We start from the raw sequence: 27,958 nt of genomic DNA, 5'->3' as shown, positions 1-27,958 counted from the left end.
GTTCCAGGTGGAACAGATAATTTGATGAGGCACAGTGAGTAGGATGACTGGAAAGCAGTGAAGTGTGTGACGTGGGGTATAGTGGGAGAGGAGCAGGGTTAGGTAGGGAAGAGAAAGCTGGGTGCCTTAAAGCCAGTGGTCACGAGTTTCTACTTGTTGCAAAGAGAAATTGACAGCCTCTGGAAGATTTTCAGGAGTGGGGAGAAGTGCACCTTTGCTTTAACATCTGTTACTGATGCAGGACAGCAAAATTAATGAACAGTTTTGGCACCTCAGTAATATAATTGACCAACAGTAAGTGTTCAGGTTTCACACACACATACACACACATACACCCACACACAGGATAAGTGGCTTATTCTTCACTCATCAGACCAGTTTGCTTTTAACTGTTACATTTCACCATTTGATGTTGTACAAATGTTTAAAAAACACTAAGTGAAGTATAGATTATTAGAAATTTGAGGCTTGTTTATCAAAATGAACAGATCCAATTATTTTTAGAAAATTGAATTTTCAGTGGTTTCTATCTTCTAGAATAATTTAGTAACTAATCACCGAAGTAAATGAATTGCTTATGTCCTCTGTTAATTATTATTAAATCATTATAATTTTTTATGGTATTTGTTAAGTGCTTACTATGTGCCAGGCACAGTACTAAGTCCTGGGACAGATACAAATTAATAAGGTTAGACAAAGTTGCTGTCCCACACAGGGCTCGCAGTCGTAATCCCCATTTTACAGATGAGTAAACTGAGGCACAGAGAACATTAGTGACTTGCCCAAGGTCACACAGAATACAAGTGACAGAGTTGGGAGGAGAACTCAGCTCCTTCTGACTCACAGGACCGTGCTTTATCTAGTAAGCCACACTGCTTCTCACAAACAAAGTATACTGATGCTGTTTTAAAACTTCAGCCTTTTTACTGAGTGGAAAATGATTCTGGAATTTTTGTCTTTGACTAAGGTTGGAGAAGATATCTTGATAACAACTACCAGCTATGATTCAAAACAAACAGAAACCAGGAGGATTACACAAATTTCACTTGATCACAGAAGTCTTATTCTCAATGATACTCTTTCATATACTCACATTGGTAAGTAATTCAAGCAAGTAATTCATAGTAATAACCTTATGCTTTCAATAATAATAATGATGATATTTATTACACACTATGTGTCGAGCACTGCTAAATGCTGGGTACACAATAATTAGATTTGAACACAGTCTCTGTCCCATACAAGGCTCACAGTGTAAGAAGGAGGGAGATCAGGTATCTTATCCCCATTTTACAGATGAAGAAACAGGCCTAGGGCAGTTAAATGACATGCCCAAGGTCACACAGGAGGTGTGTGGAAGTCAGGTCTCTTGACTTCCAACTCTAAGCTCTTTCTACTATGCAAAGTTCCCTCCTTGTCACTTTGTGACAAGCACTATGCTAAGCACAGTGAATAATACTGATGGTATTTAAGTGCTTACAGTGAATAAGACTGCAGTCCTGATTTTATGATAAATCTTGGATTTTTTTTATCTAGAACTCAAATTTCTAGTCATGTAATTCAGCGTTCATATCTGATTTTGTCTTTGATAATATGGATTGTATAATGATGTAGCTCATAACTATAACTGTAAAATGGGAATTAAAACCTAGTCATCATCATCATCATCAATCGTATTTATTGAGCGCTTACTATGTGCAGAGCGCTGTACTAAGTGCTTGGGAAGTACAAATTGGCAACATATAGAGACAGTCCCTACCCAACAGTGGGCTCACAGTCTAAAAGGGGGAGACAGAGGACAAAACCAAACGTACTAACAAAATAAAATAAATAGATATGTACAAATAAAATAAATAGAGTAATAAATATGTACAAACATATATACATATATACAGGTGCTGTGGGGAAGGGAAGGAGGTAAGATGGGGGGATGGAGAGGGGGACGAGGGGGAGAGTCCTTCTTACTTAAACTGTGAACCCCATGTGGGACAGGGAATGTATCCAACCTATTAAACTTGAATCTACCCCAGTGTTTAGAACAGTACTTGACACACAGTAAGTGCTTAACAAAAAAAAATACATATACAGTTATAGGATTATATAGGATAGGATATAGGATAATAATTATGTGATTGGAGGCCTTCCCAGACTGAGCCCCTTCCTTCCTCTCCCCCTCCTCATCCCCCCGCCTTACCTCCTTCTCCTCCCCACAGTACCTGTATATATATATATATATATATATATATATATGTTTGTACATATTTATTACTCGATTTATTTATTTATTTTACTTGTTCATATTTATTCTATTTATTTTACTTTGTTAATATGTTTTGTTTTGTTGTCTGTCTCCCCCTTCTAGACTGTGAACCCGCTGTTGGGTAGGGACCGTCTCTATATGTTGCCAACTTGTACTTCCCAAGCGCTTAGTACAGTGCTCTACACAAAGTAAGCGCTCAATAAATACAATTGAATGAATGAATATGATCATTGGGCTATTCAGTATTGTCAAAGCAAGACTTAGAGAAGCAGTGTGGTCTTCTCTACATAGGCCTGAAAGAGCACAGGCCTGAAAGTCACAGGACTCAGTTTCTAATCCCATCTCTATTGCTTGCCTGCTTTGTGACCTTGGGCAAGTCACTTAACTTCTCTGTGCCGCAGTTTCCTCATCTATAAAATGGGCATTAAATCTTTCTCCCTCCTACTTAGACTGTGAGCCCCAAGGGGACAGGGACTATGTCCAACCTGATTAACTTGTATCAACCCCGGTGCTTAAAACAGTGCTTGGTACATAGTGAGCACTTAACAAATACCATTTAAAAAAATCTAAATTCATTTTAATTATCCAGATGGGACATGCCAGCAGTCCTAAATTAGTAAATAATTTGAACCTTCCATGAGTCTCACTGTTTTTATGTAGGACATTCTGGTAGAGCCAAAAAAAAAAAAAAACTAAACTCAATATCAAATTGTATAAACCTGAAACTCCACTACAAATCTCTATGCCTCCAACACCATTCCTTGCTTTCCATGTTGGAGTAGTGGAAAGAGCACAGGCTTGGGAGTCAGGTCGTGGATTCTAATTCTGGCTCTGCCACTTATCAGCTGTGTGACTTTGGGCAGTCACTTAACTTCTCTGTGCCTCACTTACCTCATCTGTAAAATGGGGATTAAGATTAAGCTCACTCTCAGGAGCTCAACCACTCACGTGACTTCAAGTTCTCCGCAGATGACTCCCACATCTACTTCACTAGTTACAGTTTCTCACCACCTTAAAAACCTCACATTTCTTCTTGTTTGCAGGACATCGGCCCATGAATGACCTGACAGCACTTAAAACTAAGCATGATTAATACTTAACTCCTCATCTTCCCTCTTAAACCTTCCCAGCCTTCTCCTCACTATCAATTTAGAGAAGCGGCATGGCTTAGTGGAAAGAGCATGGGTTTTGGAGTCAAAGGACATGGGTTCTAATCCTGGCCCGCCACTTGTCTGCTATGTGACCACGGTCAAGCCACTTAACTTCTCTGGGCCTTAGTTACCTCATCTGTAAAATGGGGATTAAGACTGTGAGCCCACGTGGGACAACCTGATGACCTTATATCTACCCCAGCACTTAGAATAGTGTGTGGCACATAGTGAGCACTTAAGAAATACCATTATTATTATTATTATTATTATCAACTAAACACCACCATCTTCCATACCCCAGATATTCTCACCTCAGTATCATCTTTGGTATTTCTGTCCTTTACCTCCTCCATTGTCATAGTCTAAATTCTGCTGTTTTTCCCTCCACAATATTTCTTGGAACTGCCCCCTTTCTCCCCACTTCTCTGTGCCTCACTTACCTCGTCTGTAAAATGGGGATTAGGATTGCGAGCCACACATGGGACAAACCTCATTACCTTGCATCTACCCCAGTGCTTAGACCAATTCTTGGCATGTCGTAAGTGCTTAACAAATACAATCATTATTATCATTATTATTATTATTATTATTATGTTAGTCTTCTCACCTCCACTTTCTCTGCTCGTCAACCCCCTGCTGCGGTCCCAAACTGTGACTGCATCTTAGAAAAGGCTGCAGAAATGTTGGGATCATAAGAGTTCCCTGACCCTTAGATGACTGAAGGGGACTCTGTGGCATCATCCCAGGGGTTGAGTTCCTGACTACAGTGCTTGGCACATAGTAAGCGCTTAACAAATACTATTATTATTTTTATTATTATTATTATTACATCCTTGTTTTTGGCACTCTGATCACAAGGATGCAGGTGGAAAAGGCACATCAAGTTCATCTGGGATCAGTTCTCTCATTCTAAAGGTAACTCCAGTCATAGAGGCAGGGGAATCTAGTTGTTCATTGTTGTTGTCCCATGTATTGTGGTGACCTGCAATACAGTCCAACTGTGACTCCTCTACAAGGCAGGAAGTATCAGAGAACAAGCCCAATTTATCATTCAATAGTATTTATTGAGCACTGACTGTGTGCAGAGCACTGTACTAGGCTCTTGGAAAGTACACTTAATGTCTTGTAACTAGGCCGTGAGAAGCAGCCTGGCCGAGTGGATAGAGCATGGGCCTGGGAATCAGAAGGATCTGGATTCTAATCCCAGCTCTGTGTGACCTTGGGAAAGTCTTTGAACTTCTCTATGCCTCAGTTATCTCATCTGTAAAATGGGGATTAAGGCCGTGAGTCCTGTGGGACATGGACTGTGTCCAACATTATTAGCTTCTATCCACCCTAGCACTTAGTAGAGTGCCTAGCACACAGTAAGCTCTTAATAAATACCATAAAAAACCCTCAGAAAGGCCTATGCCACATTGCTTCCAAAGAAAAATAAGTCATCAGAACAACCCCGCTACCCGTATTGGGCAATTAACCAGTAAATCTTCTGTTACAGCTGAAAGGTATCAGGTCCCTGGCACTGGTCAGAACTACACATTAGCAGCCGATGTTGGACTGCTGAGTAGGAACATCAAAATAGTTGGAGAAGATTATCCAGAGTGGTACAAGGAATCCTTTGGAGCACGAGTGCTCGTCAGTTCATTCACGACAAACAGGCTGACCTACAAAGGTACACTCTATGTCCTCAGAAAAAATTCAGTTCATTTTCTAGGTACAGAGGAAATTAATTCCTTGTTGTTTGGAGTAAATTCTAAATTATATTTTATTCTTTCATAGAATCATAGGGCTGAGGGTAACTTGGAGAAGGTCCTGTTCCTCTTCAGGCACAATCAATCAATCAATTGAGTTTATTGAGTGTAGAAAACTATACTAAGTTCTTGGAAGAGTACAGTATAGTAATACTAATACAATGGACATGTTCCCTGCCCATGAGAGCTTACAGTCTAGAGGGGCAGACAGACAGTAATACAAATAAATTACAGATATGTACATAGTGCTGTGGGGCTGGGGGGTGATGCATAAAGAGAGCAAGTCAGGATGACACTGAAGGGAGTGGAAGACAAGGAAAAGAGGGCTTAACCAGGGAAGGCCTCTTGGAGGAGACGTGCCTTCAATAAGGCTTTGAAGGCTAGACAAGATTGAGGTACAATGAGAAGGGTAGCAATAGAGGAGCTAAGTGTCCGGGCAGGGTGTAATAGGAGAGTAGCAAGGAGAGGAAGGAGGGGGCAAGATGATTGCTTTAACGCTGTTGGTGAGGAGATTCTATCTGATGCGGAGTTGGATGGGCAACCATTGTTTAGAGCTTTGTTGTATTTTTAAAGAACTCGGTTTCATCTCTTTTTCGGATAGTATAGTTACATATGGTCTCTTTAGGAAATGCAAGAATCAGCAACGTTGAATTTTATCACACTGGACAGGAAGGCTACAGGGATCATACAGATCCAAGATATTCTGTGTCTTTCCTCAATCTTGGACAGGTTTGTACATTATTTTCCATTCTATGTACATTTAAAAAAGCGTTCCAGTTGTTTTCTTAGTCTCTATCTATGCTAATGCCTATTTTTGTCATTGTTAAGGAACAGAGTGCCTTTCTTTATACTAAAAGGCTACAGGAGAAGCAGCTTGCCCTTGTGGATAGAGCACAAGTCTGGGAGTCAGAAGGACCTGGGTTCTAATCCTGGCTCTGCCACTTGTCTGCTGTGTGACCTTGGGCAAGCCACTTCACTTCGCTGTGCTCCAGTTCCCTCATCTGCATAATGGGGATTGATTGTGAGCCCCATGTGGGACAGGGACTGTGTCCAACCTAATTAGCTCATATTAGCCCTGCACTTAGTACAGTGCCTGGCACAGCATAAGTGCTTAACAAATACCATAAAAAAAATCAGCTATATGGGCCTAATTTGGGTATTTATTTGCAGCAGAGGGTTATTAAAAATATTCACAAAGAGGAAACTGAATGGAAATCTCACTATTTCACATCTCCTTTATTCATGTTCCTTCACACAAAACTATTTTGTTTAACTGATTTATGTTAAAATGGGCTAGATCTGTTGGCAATACAGTCTGCAATTTACTGAATTTTATACATTAACGTAAATTGAGAGAAAGTCTTTGAAAGATAACTTTAAAGTATTTATTTGACACACTTGTTGATTTTTATGGCCAACCCACTCAAGACAGTTTTCTCTGTGAAAGGAGGGCATTGGACAATTATAATGTGAAGAGCTAATTCCTGAAAATCACCCTTTTTTCCAAATATTTTATTGTGATATATTTTGTTTGTACTTTAAGACCACTCTGAGTGTGTGGACTTCTTTTATAGGTTGAAGACTATGGCTCATCTTATATTCGTGGCTGTGCTTTTCACAATGGCTTTTCCCCAGCTATTGGTGTATTTGGCACTGATGGAGTTGACGTTGATAATAACATCATTTACTTTACAGTGGGACAAGGTAAGAATTGAACTTTGGGTCTAAATTCCATTCTTTAGGACCAACTTTACTTACTACATATAGCAGAGGGAAGAATGATCACATAATATGTAAGGGGGAATCTAGTGATACGTTCGTTTATTAATTAATCTGAAGATATTTTATAGCATTTCACCTGCAAATAACTACTTGATCATAATCAGATGACTTATGGGTAAAATGGAATTACTGTGTTTTTTGTAGGTTCACCACTGCTTTTCTCTACTTGGAGTATTCTTTGAGCAATTATGACAGTGTCAAATACCACAAACTGTTTCAGAAGAGGAAGTGGTAGAACAATGAAGTAGCCATTAAATACAGTAGAAAAGACAGTTTACAGATCCAACATTAGGACTTCAGAAAGGGAATATTCTCCAGTAATAAAAGGGTATGATGATGGTATTTGTTAAGCACTTACCATGTGCCAAGCATTACTCCAAGCCCTGGGGTAATAATAATAATTGTGGTATTTGTTAAGTGCTTACTATGGGTCAAGCACTGTACTAAGCACTGGGGTGGATACAAGCAAGTCAGGTTGGACACAGTCCCTGTCCCCCTTGGGGCTCACAGTCTCAATCCCCATTTTCGGATGAGGTAACTGAGGCACAGAGAAGTGAAACGATTTGACCAAGGCCACACAGCAGACAGGTGGTGGAGCTGGGATTAGAACCCAAAACCTTCTGACTCCGAGGCCCGTTCTCTACCCACTATATCATGCTATTTCTTTACAAGGGAATCAAGTTGTCCCCCGTGGGGCTCACAGTCTTAATCCCCATTTTACAGATGAGGTAGCTGAGGTACAGAGATGTTGTCACACAGCTTATAAGTGGCAGAGTCAGGATTAGAGTCCACAACCTCTGACTCCCAAGTCTGGGCTCTTTCCACTAAGCATGCTGCTTCTCTAAAGAATGAAGTAGAGAAATACATCTCTGCCTTTGTGAAACTATCAGTCTGTCACTGGGATTCCCATTTCATTCACAGGCATAACGATAAGGGGAAATGGCAACAGGGTCCGAGAGAACTTGGTGGCTCTTTCACTTTGGCCTGGCACCTACCAAGACCGAGAAGATATAAGTTCTACTGAATGGCATGCAGCAATCGAGGTACTGACTGAGATTATATTTAGAAGTATTTTCTGTGTTTTAGTATTCTTAATACTAAACTGTAATTTCCCATACAGTAATTAAAATGTCTAAAGTATCTCTGAGTGTGTCAGTACAAGGGTCAGTCTAATGAAGCTGCCTCTTCCGATGTTCATGTTCTCTGTTTCTGAATTTCTTTTTTGTAATGATGAGTTGATTTTGATTTCAGATCCACTGGAGTTAGGTAGGCCTACAGTCTCCCCTAAACCTCTCTTTCTTTCCTCAGGATGCTCCTTTCTTGGATAAACATTGTCTGAACATTGTTAGGCCTCCTGAGTTGAGAGTAGAATGAAATTAGAAGAAAAGAGTTCAACGTAGAGGGATGGGAGGATGAGCCCAGAAAGAAAGTGGTGGAATAAAGACAGCCACCCTTTTTCTGTAATTACCTTGTTTCTGTATCCCACCATTTTGTCATCGTCATCATCATCAATGGCATTTACTGAGTACTTAACAAATGCAGAGTACTGTACTAAGCGCTTAGGAGAGTACAAGCGTTGCTCAGTGGAAAGAGCACAGGCTTCGGAATCAGCGGTCATGGGTTCAAATCCCAGCTCCACCAATTGTCAGCTGTGTGACTTTGGGCAAGTCACTTAACTTCTCTGTGCCTGTTACCTCATCTGTAAAATGGGGATTGACTGTGAGCCCCCCGTGGGACAACCTGATCACCTTGTAGCCTCCCCAGCACTTAGAACAGTGCTTCGCACATAGTAAGTGCTTAATAAATGCCATCATCATCATCATTATTATTATTACAATACAACAGAGTTGGCAGGCACATTCCCTGCCCACAACGACCTTACATGGGAGGTAAGGGAATGGCAAGCTTCATTAAGAGCTTCATTCTTCCTCCCTTCAAAGCCCTACTGAGAGCTCACCTCCTCCAGGAGGCCTTTCCAGACTGAGCCCCCTTTCTCCTCTCCTCCTCCCCATCCCCCCATCCTACCTCCTTTCCCTCCCCACAGCATTTGTATATTTATTTGTACAGATTTATTACTCTATTTTACTTGTACATATTTACTATTCTATTTATTTTGTTAATGATATGCATATAGCTTTAATTCTATTTGTTCTGATGCCAAGATCCACCCTTTCCTCTCCATCCCAACTGCTACCCTGCTAATTCAAGCTCTCATCCTGTCCCGTCTGAACTACTGCATCAGCCTTCTCTCTGATCTCCCATCCTCGTGTCTCTCTCCACTTCAATCCATACTTCACGCTGCTGCCCGGATTATCTTTGTCCAGAAATGCTCTGGGCATGTTACTCCCCTCCTCAAAAATCTCCAGTGGCTACCAATCAACCTACGCATCAGGCATAAACTCCTCACCCTGGGCTTCAAGGCTGTCCATCACCTCGCCCCCTCCTACCTCACCTCCCTTCTCTCCTTCTCCAGCCCAGCCCGCACCGTCTGCTCCTCCATCGCTAATCTCCTCACCGTACCTCACTCTCGCCTGTCCCGCCATCGACCCCCGGCCCACGTCCTCCCCCGGGCCTGGAATGCCCTCCCTCTGCCAATCCGCCAAGCTAGCTCTCTTCCTCCATTCAAGGCCCTGCTGAGAGCTCACCTCCTCCAGGAGGCCTTCCCAGACTGAGCCCCTTCCTTCCTCTCCCCCTCGTCCCCCTCTCCATCCCCCCCATCTTACCTCCTTCCCTTCCCCACAGCACCTGTATATATGTATATATGTGTGTACATATTTATTACTCTATTTATTTATTTATTTATTTTATTTGTACATATCTATTCTATTTATTTTATTTTGTTAGTATGTTTGGTTTTGTTCTCTGTCTCCCCCTTCTAGACTGTGAGCCCACTGTTGGGTAGGGACTGTCTCTATATGTTGCCAATTTGTACTTCCCAAGCGCTTAGTACAGTGCTCTGCACATAGTAAGCGCTCAATAAATACGATTGATGATGATGATGATGATGATGATGATGATTTTGACACCTGTCTATATGTTTTGTTTTGTTGTCTGTCTCCCCCTTTTAGACTGTGAGCCCGTTCTTGGATAGGGACTGTCTCTATATGTTGCCAACTTGTACTTCCCAAGTGCTTAGTACAGTGCTGTGCACACAGTAGGCGCTCAATAAGTACGATTGAATGAATGAATGAATTAAGAGGTAAAATGAGAGCATGCCTCCAAAATGGTAGGGGGAAATGTTTGTAGTTATTGCACCATCCAAATTAGTTAATGCTATATCTAAAGCTACCCCTCTCAGGGTCACACCTGGAGAGTTTCCGGTACTCTACCAGTCTTGAGTACAGGAGAGAGAGTCAAGCAGAGGTCTACCCATTCCATTCCTAGCTTGAGCAGTGGATACAAGTGGAAGGCAATCTGCTACAAGTCAAAACTCCCCTGTGCTGGGCAGCAGCAGCATTAGAGAGAGTCGAGGGTGGAGATTCAGGTTTACTGTGCAGAAGGAGGCAATGGTAAACCATTTCCATATTTTTACCAGGAAAAATCTATGGATACACTACCAGAACGATTACAGATGTAGGTGGGGCATTCTGGGAGAGATGTGTCCATGGTGTCACTATGGGTCAGACGTGACTCAACAGCATGACAATATTTAAAGCTATTATATTTCTGAGGAATAATGACATCAGTATGATTTCTTCTGGATTCTGCCATTAATCTAATATTTATTTACATTTTGTGAGCTGATGATCTCTTCTACTAGATTTTTATAATAATCTTTTATATATTATATGTAATATATAAGAATTATATATATCATAATCTACAGATTTGTAGAAGGAAATGATTTCCTTTTCTGTTCTTTAAATTATTTAATTCTGATGCTTCCAGTTATTTTTGATTATTTTTCCCTCTGGTTTTGGCCATATCATTTTAAAACGGTGGGAATGAATACACCGCACAACTTTTCCCTGTTGATTTTCAGTCAGTTTGACTATCCCTGGCCCCTTGCTCCTTTATAGTAATAATAATAATAATGGCATTTATTAAGCTCTTACTAAGTGCAAAGCACCGTTCTAAGCACTGGGAAAGTTACGAGGTGGTCAGGTTGTCCCAAGGGGGCTCACAGTCTAAATCCCCATTTTACAGATGAGGTAATTGAGGCCCAGAGAAGTTAAGTGACTCGCCCAAAGTCACTCAGCTGACAAGTGGCGGAGTCAGGATTTGAACCCATGACCTCTGACTCCAAAGTCCGTGCTTTTTCCATTGAGCCACGCTGCTTCTTTATCTTATGCCTTTTAGACACAGTGCAGTCTAGCTAAGTGGCCAGCGAAGGATCCAGTTTTTGTTGCCCATCCAACAGGGATGGTAGCCTAGAGATGAAGTTCAGTGACTGCAGAGACTTAACAGTCTGTGGCTGAGGCACTAACATTCTTGTACTGTTTAGTACAGTGTTCTCTACACATAGTTAGCACTCAGTAAATACCAGTGTTCGATCAACTGATCAATTCAAGCTTCAGCAGAAAATCCAAACAGAAATCCAAGTAAGAGACAAGAAATCATCATAGAAACTTTACTCAACATATATGCTTCAGTTGTATAAATGATCATTCATCTGATTTTTCTTCCTGTGGTTGATGTTGGTATAAGACATTTCATAATATGTATTTGGAACATTATATATGGGCATGCACTGCCTGGTTTCAGTGTATTCTTACCCTTCTCAAAGTATTTCATTATTTTTGAACTAGATAAATTTAGGAACCAACACAGTGTTGCAAAATAACATTGTTGCCGGATTTGAAAGGATCGGATACCACATTGATGGTGAACCATGCCCAGGTAAGATAATTTGCCACACTTCAAATCATATAATGCACAATTTCAAGGTCATGTGTAGGTCATACTAGGCCAATCAATCAATCGTATTTATTGAACGCTTACTGTGTTTAGAGCACTGTACTAAGCGCTTGGGAAGTACAAGTTGGCAACATATATTTGCCAGACCAATATTCCACAAGCCCAGGAGGATTATACCACAGGGTGCTTAAAGGAATAGTGCAGTAGCACCCTTGACATCCAACTGCATAATTCGGGATGTTACTTCTAACATAAACATTTTCTTCTAATACCCCAATATGAACTTCTGACCCATGAATTATTTAAACTATTTATATTTTCGGCCCGCACAGCATTCTATACGAATCGATTGCACACGCCTATTCCAGATGCCTATGGAATTGCTTTGAGCTCTTCACCTTCAAATTTCAATGAGTATACCCCGGCCCTGGTTTTGGAGAATTTATCTGGTGAACAATGATTCCATTTTTGTCCTGTCCCAACATTTACAGGATTTATTGCTTCAATTATGTTCCCGCTCAGCCTTCATCTTTCCAAACCTGGACATTTAACTCCTCCATTCTGTGAACAAAGAAACATTTATTGATGACACATTTTATACTGTAGACCTAAGTTGAGCAGCATTCCATTTGGTGAAGACCAAGTGGATGGATTAGAGTTCGCTTCAGTGCAAGTTCCTCTCGAGTTTGGAGTTGTTTTTGAAATCATTAGCATGCTTTACTGATTCTAAAAGTCATAAATGGTCTTGATTTCTCACAGAATAGGCAGAATGGGAATGAATATTAGAGAGGATCATATTTTTTATCTGCCTTTGTAAGAATGCTGAAGTTTTAATATGCATGTATGAATTTATGCTGCCAGGCCTAACTCCATTAACTGCTTTAACTGGGTTTTATTGCCAGTAACTATTTTTATTTAACTTTTAATTGGTATTGCTTTTAAAGTGCTTTCTTGCTTCCTAGAGCATTAGGATTGAGATATGATCAGACAGATGCAACAGAAAAGATGGAGGACATTTTTCAGAAAATCCCCTTTTTCTCTAACTGTATGAACTGAGGAATCATATTTTAATGCAAACAGATTCAACCTTTAGAGTATAACAACACCAAAGCAAATATTTACGTAGTTTAGTAAAAAATACAATGGGAGACTAATATTAAATGAGGGGGAATAATAGACTGATATTCTTCCCCCTCACGTCTAAAAAGTGTGCTTTTATAATTGAGTTCTGCAAAAATATTTGATCACACTTTTAAAATAATATCGAGAATATATGAATTTTTAGGTGCATTTTTAGGATATTTGCACAGCATTTTGTGCCAGGCACTGAACTAAGCACTGGGGTAGATACAAGCTAATCCGGTTGGACGCAGTCTGTGTCCCACATAGGACTCACAGTATTAATCCCCGTTTTAAAAATGAGATACCTGAGGCACAGAGAAGTGAAGTGATTTGCCCAAGGTCACAAAGCAGACAACCTTTGTTAAGTGAAGAAAAGCCCATGCAAGTGCAATCAGCCGGTGCGTTTTCTTCCTAGGTCAGCATAACCCTGTGGAAGAGTGGCAGAATAATGAAGCCCATGGAGGATTATTTGGGGTTTATATGAACCAAGATGGTCTCCCTGGCTGCTCTCTTATTCAAGGTTTTACAGTTTGGAAGTGCTGGGATTATGGCATCTATTTCCAGATAACCTGTTCTGTTAGTAGTGACCCACAAAGCTCTTCTCTGGGCCCTCTACTTTTCTCGCTTTACATTCACTCTCAGGAGCTCAGCCGCTCACATGGCTTCAAGTTCTCACTTCTCCACAGATGCCTCCCACATCTACTTCACTAGTTACAGTTTCTCACTACCTTAAAAACCTCACATCTCTTCCTGTTTCCAGGACACGGGCCCATGAATGACCTGACAGCACTCAAAACTAAGCATGATTAATACTTAACTCCTCATCTTCCTTCTTAAACTTTCCCAGCCTTCTTGTCACTATCAATTTAGAGAAGCAGTGTGGTTTAGTGGAAAGAGCATGGGCTTGGGAGCCAGAGGACATCAGTTCTAATCCTGGCTCCACCACTTGTCTGCTGTGTGACCACGGGCAAGCCGCTTAACTTCTCTGGGCCTCAGTTACCTTATTTGTAAAATGGGAATTAAGACTGTGAGCCCACATGAGACAACCTGATGACCTTTTATCTACCCCAGCACTTAGAACAGTACTTGGCACATAGTAAGTGCTTAAGAAATATCATTATTATTATTATTATCTAACCACCATCTTCCATACCCCGAATAGTCTCACCTCAGTATCATCTTTGGTATTTCTGTCTTTTACCTCCTCCATTGTCATAGTCTAAATTCTGCTGTTTTTCCCTCCACAGTATTTCTTGGAACTGCCCCCTTTCTCCCCACCCTACAGCCACCACCTTGTTCATGCTCTAGTCACCCTCCAGCTTGACTATTCCATCAGCCTCCAACCTCTAGCCTCCCCCATCTTCATCCTGACCTATGTTTTGTTGGCTGGATCATCTTACTAAAATGCCATTGGGAATAATGCATCACTCACCTCCCAAAAAACTCTCTATCCATTTCCCTCTGCATCATATGAACTTTCGAGCACTGGAGCCAACACTTTTCACCAGCTGTCTCCTTCTTACCTTGCTACTGTCTTCTGCTACACTGCATTTTGCCCTCTTCACTTGTCCCCATCTAACTACATAGCTGATCCTCATTTCCCACCTTCCTATCTCCAGTCCATTGTGCATAGTTTCTCCTTTTTTTGTACAGAACTCCCCCCAATTGAAATCCACCAAATTATATGACTCTGTGCCCTCTAAACTATAAACTCATTGTGGGCCAGGAATGTATCTGTTATATTGTCATATTGTACTCTCCCAAGCACTTAGTATGATGCAATGCACACAATGAGCACTCAATTGTTAAATATGATTGACTTCTAAAAATTCACTTCTTCCAGAAGACATTCCATGACTAACCCCGACTTCCCTGATCTTGTCATCCCCTCGGCCATCCTTAGCATTTATTTATAGTTTGAAATATTCGACTGATTTATGTGATTTTTGCATATGATTTTTCCTCTTGCTCTCACTGAATGCCTGCCCCCGTGTGTACCTGTCTCCCCAGTTAAGGCTGTGAGCTTCTTGACGGCACAGACAATGTCTTTTACTTTTATTGTTCACTCCCAGGCACCTAGTACAGTGATGGACCCACAATAGGTGCTTATTAAGTATTTACAAATGATAGCCCCCTCTAGACTGTTAACTCACTGTGGGCAGGGAAAGTGTCTAACTCTATTGTATTGAACTCTCAAGTGCTTAGTACAGTGCTCTGCACATAGTAAGTCCTCAATAAATACCATTGATTGGTTGATAATAGTGGTGTGTTTACTTTTCTTTAATGGTTTCCATTCTGTGTGACTTACAATCTCTATTACAGACAACAGAGAGTGTGCAAATTTATAATGTGACCCTGGTTGAGAATGGAATGGGCATTTTTTCTATTATTTACACACCAGCTGCTACGGCTCACAAAATTTCAAGCAAAACGGTACAAGTAGAGGTAAGAAAATATACAGTCTTCCCCATCCTGCCTTGGCTTAGCAGTTGCAGGAGTGACAGTGAGCTACAGAAGGTGACAAAATGGAGAGACATGGAAGTAAGCACAAGAAGAGATGGGTAAGCCACGAAGAGGAAGAGTGAATGGGTAAGCCACAAAGAGGAAGGGGACAAGATTACACACACACCCTTTTGAGCCTGGCATTACCAACTTGAATGCTATGTTGTAAACCTGAAGCAGAGTATAGATTCTGAGACATCAGAAATGCTATCCATCACAATTTGGACAATCATAATTTGAGGACTTCCTGCACAAAATAATTGAATGACTGGTTAAGAGGACCTATGAGCAGTTAGGCATTACTTAACCTGGGAAAGAGATGTGTGAGAAATAAATAATAAATAATTTGTCACCAAAGGTGTCGAGGCAATTTTATTTGTCATGGGGAAGTACAGTAGTCAGATCTTCCAACCTTACCAATAACAGTAACAAGTGATTTTAAAAAGGCCCTAGTCCTGGTTCCACAACAGATCCTATGGAGAATGAAAGCCAAGTGTTTCCATCTACATTACACAATTACCTTGTTTCTGTCCTTAAACATGGGAAGGGACTTCAACTATTTCAAGAAGCAGTGTGGCTTAGTGGAAAGAGTACAGGCCCAGGAGTCAAAAGACCTGGGTTCCAATCCCTGCTCTGCCTATTGTCTGCTTTGTGACCTTGGACAAGTCACTTAACTTTTGTGGGCCTCGGTCTCCTTCATTGCAAAATGGGGATTCAATACGTGTTTTCCTTCCTATTTAGACTATGAGCCCCACGTGGGACTTGGGCTTGATTATTTTGTATCTACTCCAGCTCTTGGTACACTTAGTACTAACCCCTCTTCTCCACTTCCCATCATTATTTCAACAACCCTGGGCACTGTTACTAAATTCCGTTCTCATTTGTTCGTTTTTGTTTTACCTTGATAACTTATCCTTTCCATTGTCACTGATGATTAAGCATGTGTGACCAAGGTCTACACTTTGGGACTGTTTTTCAGAATTCATTGCTGATAGGAAGTAGTCCCAAATTTAACTGCTCTGACATCCTAACCAATGAAGATCCCAATATCAGACTTGCTGCCACCCATAGGAGCTGTAGGCCTCCTTCAGGTAAGAGAATTTCTTAAATATAAGTTGGTTAGTGAATGTGAACATTCTAAGGAATTCAAGCTTTCATTTTTTCTTTGGACAAGGTGGGCGAAGTGGCATTTGCTGGCCAACCTTTGCTTCCGCTCACAATATGGCACCAAGGAAGCCTCATGCAGGACTAATGAGCTACAATGCCATCAGTGGTCTCTTGAAAGTTAGTGGTAAGTTTTAAAGATAGAATTAATAAACAAAAGGCAAAACTCCTTAAATGGTATAATGAAAGAGGAGGGAGAATGTAGTCACAACACTTCCCAGGAGACATATTAAATTAATTTTTGTAGGAGTCATCTGGTTAAACAAGTCAAACAAAGTTTAGTAATAATAATAATAATGATATTTATTAAGCACTTACTATGTGCAGATCACTGTTCTAAGTTCTGGGGAGGTTACAAGATAATCAGGTTGTCTCACAGGGGGCTCACAGTCTTCATCCCCATTGTACAGATGAGGGAACTGAGGCACAGAGAAGTTAAGTGACTTGCCCAAAGTCGCACAGCTGACAACTGGCAGAGCCAGGATTCAAATCCATGACCTCTGACTCCAAAGCCTGTGCTCTTTCCACTGAGCCATGTTATTATTATTTCCTGATATAAAATAGCTGCTACTCTGTTTTAAGAATGGTGAAGCTGATGGTGAGATTCTATTACTTTGGTTGTGGATGAAAAAGATTTCTTTCACCGTAAACATGTGAAGATAATTGACTTATTGACTGATTTCTATTGTAACTCTATAGTAACTCTAGTACTCTAATTTTCATTGTAGGGAAGCAGCGTGGCATAGTAGACAGAGCATGGTCCTAGGAGTCAGAGGACCTGGGGCCTAATCCCAGCTCTGTCACTTGTCTGCTGTCTGACCCTGGACAAGTCACTCAACTTCTCTGGGCTTCAGTTAACTCATCTGCAAAATTCATTCATTCAATCGTATTTATTGAGTGCTTACTGTGTGCAGAGCACTGTACTAAGCACTGTAAAATGGAGATTAATACTGTGAGCCCCATGTGGGGCAAGGACTCTGTCCAACCTGATTATCTTGTGTCTATCCCAGGGCGTAGTACAGTGCCTGACACATAATACACACTTAACAGATATCATTAAAAACAAAGTAAATGAACAAAAAACTTGCCCAAGAGGATGAGCTGGTACATTTCTATTCAAAGCTACTCAGACACCACTGGTGCAGCCAAAAAACAGCAACTACCTCCACAGCAACCGAGAAATCAATTCCTAGCTGCCTGCTGGCATACGACCCAATGATAGTAGAAACAGCCGCACCTTCACTTTAGAAATAGAAGTGCAGTGGGCATCTGGGAGAAGGGAATACAGACTCAGGTGCTTTTTGTATTACCATTAAATTCACTGAACAATAATTTACTCCTTCAGGCCCAATTTCCCATAAGAAACCTCCCTTCTAAATAATAATAATGAAGAGGATGGCATTTATTAAGTGCCTAATATGTGTCAAGCACTGTCCTAAACACTGGGGTAGATACAACATCATCAGGTTGGACACAGTCCCTGTTCCACTCAGGGCTCACAGTCTTAATCCCCATTTTACAGATGAGGTCACTGAAGAACAGAGAAGTAAAGTGATTTGCCCAGGGTCACACAATGGAGAAGTGGCAGAGCCGGTTTAGAACCAAGTCCTAAAAATTCATCCCTTTCGTCTATAAAGAGATTCCAACTCATGGGACAAAATTTGGCTTCTGGCTCTCTTACCGCAAATCTTTCTGCTTCAATGCTGTCAAAGACAGGGTCTACCTCAGAACTGTGTGCCTAATTCAGTTTTTACTGAATGGTTCTTATTTCTATTGATTTTGTTTAGGTACCACATTCGTTGGATTCAAGAATGTATGTTCTGGTGAAACTAATGTTATTTTTATGACAAACCCTTTGAATGAAGACTTACAGCATCCAATCCAGGTGACAAACATAAGGACGATTGACACTACTGAGCAGTCAAAAATATATATATACATAGACCTGATTTAAGGTAACACAACTCTGCCCATGTTGATACTTGTACATATCTATTCTATTTATTTTACTTTGTTAGTATGTTTGGTTTTGTTCTCTGTCTCCCCCTTTTAGACTGTGAGCCCACTGTTGGGTAGGGACTGTCTCTATGTGTTGCCAACTTGTACTTCCCAAGCGCTTAGTACAGTGCTCTGCACACAGTAAGCGCTCAATAAATATGATTGATGATGATAAGTGTAGCTAAATATCATTAAAAATGTTCATTCTCCCAAGGTGTATATGATCACAGCCCACAAGAAGCTTTCCAGGAGACAGACACTAAAATAAATTGCAATTGTGAAAAGCAACAGAGTTTAAAAATATATACATAAGGATATTAACGGTGGGAAGGAGGAATGACAAGTGCCTGAACCACTTTGGTGGCTGCTTGGATGGAGAGGAAGAGTGGACTCTGAGAATGATGTGGAAGAACAACAATCATGAATGCAGGGTTTGAAAGAGAGGAGAGGTCAAGAACAGTGCCAAGGTTATCAGAGACAGGGAAGATAGCAGTGTGTCAACTTGTCTTATGTCGTTGAGTCGTTTCCCACCCATAATGACATCACTGACACATGTCTTCCAGAACGCCCTGCTCTCCATCTGCAGTTGTTCTGGTAGTGTACCCATAGAGTTTTCTTGGTAAAAATACGAAAGCGGTTTACCATCGCTGCCTTCCACGCAGTAAACTCGAGCCTCCACCCTTGACTCTCTCCCATGCTGCTGCTGCCCAGCGTGGGTGAGTTTTGACTTGCAGCAGATTGCCTTCCACTCGTGGCTCAGTGGAAAGAGCCCGGGCTTTGGAGTCAGAGGTCATGGGTTCAAATCCAGGCTCCGCCAACTGTCAGCTGTGTGACTTTGGGCAAATCACTTCACTTCCCTGGGCCTCAATTACCTCATCTGTAAAATGGGGATTAAAACTGTGAGCCCCAGGTGGGACAACCTGATCACCTTGTAACCTCCCCTGCGCTTAGAATAGTGCTTTGCACATAGCACTTAACAAATATCATCATTATTAATAGCCACTGCCTAAGCTAGGAATGGCACGGGTAGGCCTCTGCTTGACTCTCCCTCTCGTAGCCGAGACTGGTAGAGTACTGGAAACTCTCCAGGTGTGACCTTGAGAGGGGAGTGTGTCAACTAAATTGGGAATATTCGGTGGAGGAGAAGATTTGAGAAGAAGGAGGATTTCCGTTTTGGATCTAGTGAGTGCATTGAAGTGCATGTAGAAATGTACTGTAGGCAGGAGGAAAAGTGAGATTAGCTTGTCAGGAAGATAGAGGTAGTTGTTATAGTCATGAGAATGCATGAGAAGCAATATGGCCTAGAGGAAAGAGCACGGAGCTGGGAGTCAGAGGACCTGGATTCTAATCCTGACTCCAACACTTGTCTGCTATGTGAAATTGCAAGTCATTTAACTTCTCTGTGCCTCAGTTCCCTCATCTGCAAAATGGGGGTTCAACACCTGCTCTCCCTCCTACTTAGATTGTGAGCCCTATGTGGGACCTGTTTATCTTGCATCTACCTTAACGCTTAGTACAGTGCTTAGCACGTAGTGAGCACTTAACAAATACTACAATCATAATTATTATTATTATTATAAGATCCCCAAGAAAATGATTGTAAAATGAGAAACAGGGGGACCCAGACCAGTGCCCTGAGGGACATCTTCAGTTAGGGAGTAGCAAGCAGAGGATAAGCTCCTGAAAGAAATTGAGAAGGAGCAATCAGATTGTTTCGGAGAAGAACCAGGGGAAGAAAGAAATGGGTCAGTAAAACCAAGGCTAAAAAGCGTTTCCAGGAAAAAGATATGATCTGCAGTTTGGGAAGCAGATGAGAGGTAAAGAAAAATGAGTGTAGAATAGAGTCCATTAGATTTGGAAAGGAGAAGGTTATTAGTGATTTATGAGGGAGCAGTTTAAGTGAGGTGAATAGGGTGGAAGCCAGAGTTTGAAGGGTCAAGAAGGAGTCGGAGGAGAGGCAGTGGAAGCAGTGAGAGTATACAAACCGTTCAAGGGATTTGGACAGAGATGGGGCCATAGCTAGAGGGGGCAATGGGATCCAGGTGAGCACCCACAAATATTCAATCAACACTGTTGATATGTAGCTTTCATTCAATCATATTTATTGAGCACTTACTGTGTGCAGAGCACTGTACTACAATTGAATGAATATATACCTCACATTGCTGGCATTTTAAAGAGCTCACATAGAAACCAAAAACAACCTCTAGTTTATAAGCTCCTGGAGGGCAAGGATTGTGTCTACCAACTATATTATATTTTACTCTCGCTAGAATTTAGTTCAGTGCTCTGCACACAGTAAGCACTCAGTAGATACCATTGATTGATCGAAAACCTAATGAAATTCAGAATGCAAGGCAGTGAGGGAGGATAGCACTAATAATCATTAATTTGCTTTCTATGCCCAGTAAAGTGAACCCATCAGATTGTGTAGACATGGTTTGTGATGCCAAGAAGAAAGCTTTCCTTAAAGACACTGATGGCTCTTTCCTTGGAAGTGCCGGTTCAGTGATACCCCAAGCTGAATATGAATGGAATGGAAACAAACAACATGGAATTGGGGACTATCGAATTCCAAAAGTAATGCTCACATCCCTGAACGGCAGTCGAATACCTGTCTCTGAAAAAGCACCAAATAAAGGTTTGAAAATACTTTATTCTATTGTTAAATATCAGTAATACCATGTAGTAATAATAATGAAAAAATGATATCTATTAAGCATTTACTATGTGCCAAACACTTTGCTAGGTGCTGGGGTAGATGCAAGGTAATCTGATTGAACACTGTCCCTATGCCAATCATATGTCCCCTTTTTAGTAATGGAAAAGCTCAAGCAATATTGTGCATTTCCTTCCTTTGATTTATTTAATGTTTCTGAATTAGTGGATGACTCAACAGCATAAGACAATAAAATTTAGTAAGAAAAGAAAAGAAAATCTTCAGTGGTGTGCAAACTGATGAAATATACATTTCCTATACAATCTGGAAAGCGCACTAAATGTGTTTTCAAAAGATTCTCAAAGATGAGTAAGTTTTGCTGCAGTTTGTTGTGTCCCAGTGTGGTGATCTTTCTTGGAAGGGGTCAGGTGAAATTGAAAAGGCCTCTCATGGAGAAGGGAAGATCTGAGCATGGGAGTATGTCTTGGGGTGTGAATTCCGACAGATATCTCTGAACCCAAAATTTGACCTGGGTAAGGATAGGGAATTAATTCCCTTGGTTGAATTTGGCAACTCAAGCTGGGAGTAAAGGCTTGATATAAAGATAAAGATCATAAGATAAAGAGATGATGGTATTCTTAAGAGGTGTCCCAGTGAAATGCCTTGATGGGAAGATGAATTCCATTTGTGTCTTTTTCCCCACAGTACTAAGTTCTTACCAAGGCTATAGAATGATACTGAAATACTGAAGAATTTTATTTACTATGAAAAAGAGAATCCCAGGGTTTTTTGCCTGTCTTTAAAGGCAGTACTTTTATTCTGATAGTTCCCTTAGAGTATTGGCCCAGAAGAAGGATTTCCACTTAATGATCTCCCAGCAGGATTCCTGCCTTTAGTCTAGTGTTTTAGAAACATGCTTGATTTGTTTTGGAAGAGCCAATGCACTTTCAGTTAAATTAAGTCTTCTCTCTTCAGTGATAAATGAATTATTTATATTAATATATGACTCCTACTCTAGGATGTAAGCTCATTGTGGGCAAGGAACATGTCTGCCAACTCTGTTGTCTTGTGCTCTCCAAGTGCTTAGTACAGTGCTGTGTACATAGTAAGAGCTAAATAAATACCATTGATGATGAAGATGGTAAATAAAGAGTGGTTGTAAAACTGAACAGACTTCCTCAGAGGTAGTGGCCTAGTAGAAAGAGCACAGAACTGGGTGTTAGGAGACCTAATCTTTACTCAGCCCCCTAATCCCGTCTTCTAGGTGAACTTGGACAAATCACTTAACCTCCCTGGGCCTCAGATTCCTTATCTGTAAAATGGGGACAAGAACATGATTCCTCCTCCTACCAACAGGAATGTTGTAAGGACATAGTGAGATAGCTAATATGAGAGAGCTTTGGAAAAATAAGAAACATGTGATTGTGATCATTAGTATTGTTTACATAGAAGTGGGAGAATATCCTTCCACTCTTATATATGTCTCATGGAAGTATAAAAGGGAAGTGACTTATGGGTGCTTATAGATATGGCCCCTGCCCACGGAAATATACTGAGGTTGATGTGACTCTATGACATATTGGACTCAACCTTCTCCTTCAGATTGTTATGGGCAGGGAATGTGTCTGCTAATTCTATTGTATGGTACATTGTACTCTCCCAGGAATTTTGTACAGTGTTTTGCACATAGCACTCAATAAATACCATTAATTGATTGATTGATTGAATCAGACACATTCTTTTGTAGATTTTTGGAGGTACAGTATTGTATCCTCATGACCTGCAGTGGAAGAATCAAGCCCACTAAGAAGAGGGGAATAAATAATGATAGTATTTGTTAAGTGCTTCCACTGTTCTAAGTGCTAGATGGCCAGTCTACTGTAGAAAGCAAAACAAATAAAGGAATTTAGATCATACTAAATGAATCAACATAGAGGGCTTGAATTTCTCTCTAGACAAACACTCAGATTTACAGTTGTATCTATCTGCCTCACCGTCAACTAGCCCATTAAGAGCCTGTAAGCTCCTTGTGGATATGGAATGGTTTCTACCAACTTTATTGTGTTGTACTCTCCCAAGCGCTTAGTACCATGCTATACACACAGTCAGCTCTCAATATATATAATTGATTGACTGATGCACGGCTGGGTGATCCTTGCCTCAGCATAGTAAACCACAGAGTATCCTGCTTAGGGCTGCCACTGTATGCCTAACATGAGAGCTGCATCTATAAATGATGATTTTATTTGTCCTGGAGAGTCCCGAAATTGTACATGAATTTCAGACACCAAAGATTCAACTTCTAAGTCCCCATCAATTTTACCTGGAATTCCTCCACTGAGACATTTCTAAATTAGACCCAAGAGAAATGACATCCCCCAAAGTGGGCAATTTATGACCTTTTCTGTTCAATCATTTTATCCTTTCAAAAATGTTCTAGTCAACAATTTTGTGTGTGTTTTAGGAGTCATTCGAGATTCTTTTTGTAAGTATGTACAGGAGTGGCAAAGCTATCGTCGTTTTGGAATGGATTATGCAATGCTGGTCATTGAAAGCCTGGACTCTGATACAGAAATGCGAAGAATTTCACCCGTGGCTATTCTTGGTGATGGCTATGTTGACCTTATTAATGGTAAGGATTTCAGTGAAAATGAGAGAAAGGACCCAAAATGACTTATTTGGCAGTTGAATTGGGATATTTTATATCTTATCACCACATTCCAGAAACTAGGGTTTCTCTGCTCTTCATTTCAATTGTGCAAATAAAATGAAATTTTGGCTTCATCCTACTGTTAGGTTTGGAGAGCTAGGAGGCCCAGCTCCAAGTTGGCAGAAAAAAAAAATATATTTTCTAGACATTTTCCTGCCTAATTGCCCCAATAATGAAAATAAAGTAACCCAACAATTGCTTCCCGCTGAGCAAAAAAGTGTAGCAAACCAATGACACTTATTTGAGTATCCCAAAATCATGTTCCTCACCCAGTATTTCCAGAACGTGCCCATTAGGTGTCCTTTTGTCCCCATCTGAGACTGCTATGATGGGGCATACCTGATCTTTGGGAGCCCTGGATAACATCCAGCGTGGCTCAATGGAAAGAGCCCGGGCTTCGGAGCCAGAGGTCTTGGGTTCAAACCCCGGCTCCACCAATTGTCAGCTGTGTGACTTTGGGCAAGTCGCTTAACTTCTCTGTGCCTGTTACCTCATGTGTAAAATGGGGATTAAGACTGTGAGCCCCACGTGGGACAACCTGATCACCTTGTAACCTCCCCAGAGCTTAGAACAGTGCTTTGCACATAGTGCTTAACAAATGTCATTATTATTATTATTATCCCTGGACGAGGTCTCAGTCCAGGCAAGTCTGAGGCCTGGCCCCCATCTGGATGGCCTCTGTTAGAATACCGATGGTCAGGGTTGGGAAATGGTGGAGAAGGAAGTTGTCTGGCCAGAGGAGTTCAAATGTGCTCACACCAGAGTTAAGATTGGACTCATCCAATTATCCAGTTCAGAATCGGCAGTCTGGAGTGGCCCCAAGGGTCTCCAAAGATATGAGCAAAGTGTTCTGGGGGCTAGGGAGAGTGACCCAGACACTGGGATATGGAGGTTACCATAGCTCATGGCATGCACAGGGATTAGACTGTGAGCCCATTGTTGGGTAGGGACCGTCTCTATATGTTGCCGACTTGTACTTCTCAAACGCTTAGTACAGTGCTCTGCACACAATAAGTGCTCAATAAATACGATTGAATGAATGAATGAATTCCCCGAGTGGGACACAGAACATCCAGCTAATCGTATCTAGAGCTCCCCTTTCCTTGATTGAAACACGTGTCCTTTTAAGGGCTTGGGAGAGGGAGCTCACTATATTAATGCTATTTTCAGGAAAGATTTGCCATTTACTTCAAGGAGAAAATAAATAAGTAACTGCATTGTAAGGTACCATCTCTTCTGTTCTGATATTAGGTCCACAGGATCATGGTTGGTGTTCAGGATATACGTGTCAAAGGAGACTGTCCCTGTTTCATAGCATCGTGGCTCTGAACAAGTCTTACGAAATTTATTTCACGGGCACCAGCCCTCAGAACCTCCGACTAATGTTGCTTAATGTTGAGGACAACAAGGTAAAACAAGAATTAGTCTGATTTTCCCCCTAATCCTGACTACTTTTAGCCCTGTCGACTTCTCACTAGAACACTTAGAGAAAACGAAGCCAGTAGTGAGAAAGCAGGAAGAGGTAGGAAGGGATGGAAGTAAGGGAGGGATATGGTAGGAGGTCTGGAGAGTGGAACCCAGGAGGGTTTTGTAAAAGGGAGAAAGTTTGTAGAAGAGTGTTAGCATTCTTCAAAGAAGAAGAGAACCATTTTCAGAGGGAAAGTGAAGTCATACTGTTCTGTCTCTGTCTCTCTCTTTATCCTGTAAGCTGGTGGGATCTGTTTTGCTGGAGCTTGCTTCCTCAGGAATTGAGACTTTTCTGAGCAGAAAGAATATTTTTCCTGAAGGGAGCATTTACCAAGAGGAGGGTAGAAGCAGGGAATAACCTGGAAAGGTGACTTAGAAGGCAAAAATCATCTAAAAAGAAGAAAAGAGAGATGCAGTATAATAAATTCCTTTTAGAATTGTGGCTTGGCTTTCTTGAACACACCACTTGGTTTCTTTTAGGCTCTAGTTGTTGGGTGGGTGAGGTGACTGACGCTCATTAGTGGAAGGGCAAAGCATATTTGTATTTTCAGATTCCCATCTAAAAGAAACAATATTGAGTCATTTGTCTTTTACAGGCTGTTCAAGTGGCAATTTTTTTCTCCACACTTCAGCGTTTGGATGTGTATGTGAACAACTCACTTGTTTGCCCAGAAAATACAGTGTGGAGCCCTCAGAAGAAAGTCTGTAAATTCAATCCAAGTAGGTATACATGTATGAAATCAACAATTTAGTCATTGACCATGAGGCCTCCTGGCTGAAGATGACATTAAGTGATTGAATGAGCTGAGTGAATTGTTCTGCGCACAGAGATCTCTGACCTCTTCTTTCCATTTAACAACTTTTTGAGATACAGGTAAAGCTTCCACATTCTGTATGCATTGGTCTCCAATACTTTATACAGGACAATTCCGAGTATAGCAGAGCTTCCTGTTGAATCAGCTCAGATATTCAGTTCAATAGTCACAGACCTCATTCATTCATTCATTCAATCGTATTTATTGAGCCCTTACTGCGTGCAGAGCACCGTACTAGGTGCTTGGGAGAGTACAATATAACAATAGGCACACACATTCTCTGTCCACAATGAGTTTACAGTCTAATCTGCCCAAAGTGAGCTTACAAACCCCATCTGGTTTGTACCTGATAGATTTAATAAACTATCAAGTGAGTAAATGAATGTAAGGAAAATGAAGAGTATATTTTCAAAGAAAGCTTGTTCTTTCCTACTGTTTATGGCCCTCAGACTTGTATTCAAATCCAGGAAATGTGTTTTCATCAGGAGAAACAGTGCTGGTGACATTTTTGACCTCAAGTATCTATATAAAAATCCGGATCGTCTCCATAAAACAAAGTCCGGTGTTCATTTAAAACTTAACAAACAATATGAAAGATTAATCTAACTGGATGGGGCAAAATATTTTTGGGATTTTTCTAATGCTCACTTCATTTTAAATAATTTTCAACCTCAATGACAATAGCAACCACTGAATCACTGACGTACTTTGGTAGAGTTGATGGATTAGTTTATAAAACATAGTTTATAATATTTTCCAATTAGAATAATGGATGAAATACTTTGACCTATTCTATTTTGGCTCTTTTTTCAGGGCAACCTCTTCCCAGGCTGAGGTCCGCCATCCCTGGGGAAAACTATTTTGATAGAACCTCTCAAATGCTCTACCTCCTGGTGAAAGGATCCACTCCTGTGGAAATCCACACCACTGCAGTTCTCTTTGTTTCTTTCGCCTTACCAGCAATGCTGGATGATGATTTTTACAACTCCAACAGCCTGGCTCAAAATCTTGCCTCCTTCCTGAAGATATCACCTGAAAAAATCCGAATCACCAAAATAATTAGAGAGCAGAGTCGGCGCAGGAAGAGATCAGCAAAACTTGTCATTGAACTGCAAATTGGAGATCCACCCTCGCAGACAATGATCAACCACACTGGAGGTAAGTTCTACTAAGAGTTTGTGTTAAAGGGATGGCCGTATGTCCAAGTGACCACACACGGAAAAGGGCCTTCCAATGGTAATCTAAGGGTAGATTAGAGTCACTTTCCTTAAGTAAGTCGCAATTCATCTTTGACAAACATGAAGGAATTCAAAGATCATTCAGTGTGGCCTAGCGAAAAGAGCATGACTCTGAGAGTCCGGAGATCAGGGTTCTAATCCTGACTCTGCCATTTGTTTGCTGAGTGGCCATAGGCTTCTCTGTATTTGTTTCCTTTTCTGTTAAAATGGGGAAAGATCCCTGTTCTCCCACCACACAGACTGTGAGCCCCATGTCGGACAGCAAAGGTGTAAGAGTAAGAGAATAGATAAAAGTGATTAAAAACAAGTAAACAAGTAAATACGGAATTTTGCCCTCCCTATAACCACCCCAAAAGGTATATAATTTAGCAGCAGCAACTAAACTGTGTTCTTTTCTAGATGTATTTTATCAAAGGGTAATATTTTTCCACACCGTGGCTGAAACTTCAGTGCAGTTACATAATCTTATGCAATTGGGAAGATGA

The 27,958-nt window shown here is 41.0% G+C and overlaps 1 protein-coding gene across 1 annotated transcript in view; it reads left to right on the top strand.

The window, feature by feature from the left end:
- The window catches only part of PKHD1L1 (PKHD1 like 1), a 182,939-nt gene that overhangs the window by 139,633 nt on the left and 15,348 nt on the right, over positions 1-27,958 (top strand). Inside the window, 17 exon segments of the mRNA XM_038745633.1 lie at positions 968-1,097; positions 4,907-5,080; positions 5,785-5,888; positions 6,734-6,863; positions 7,863-7,984; positions 11,690-11,780; positions 13,336-13,496; positions 15,243-15,365; positions 16,402-16,513; positions 16,597-16,713; positions 18,374-18,513; positions 18,516-18,541; positions 20,993-21,225; positions 23,708-23,875; positions 25,205-25,362; positions 26,017-26,152; positions 27,049-27,393. Of these exon segments, the coding sequence (XP_038601561.1) occupies positions 968-1,097; positions 4,907-5,080; positions 5,785-5,888; positions 6,734-6,863; positions 7,863-7,984; positions 11,690-11,780; positions 13,336-13,496; positions 15,243-15,365; positions 16,402-16,513; positions 16,597-16,713; positions 18,374-18,513; positions 18,516-18,541; positions 20,993-21,225; positions 23,708-23,875; positions 25,205-25,362; positions 26,017-26,152; positions 27,049-27,393 (2,470 nt within the window).

Source organism: Tachyglossus aculeatus, chromosome 4 (genome assembly GCF_015852505.1).
Source record: "Tachyglossus aculeatus isolate mTacAcu1 chromosome 4, mTacAcu1.pri, whole genome shotgun sequence".
Taxonomy (NCBI): domain Eukaryota; kingdom Metazoa; phylum Chordata; class Mammalia; order Monotremata; family Tachyglossidae; genus Tachyglossus; species Tachyglossus aculeatus.
This window is presented reverse-complemented; position numbering and strand designations above follow the sequence as displayed.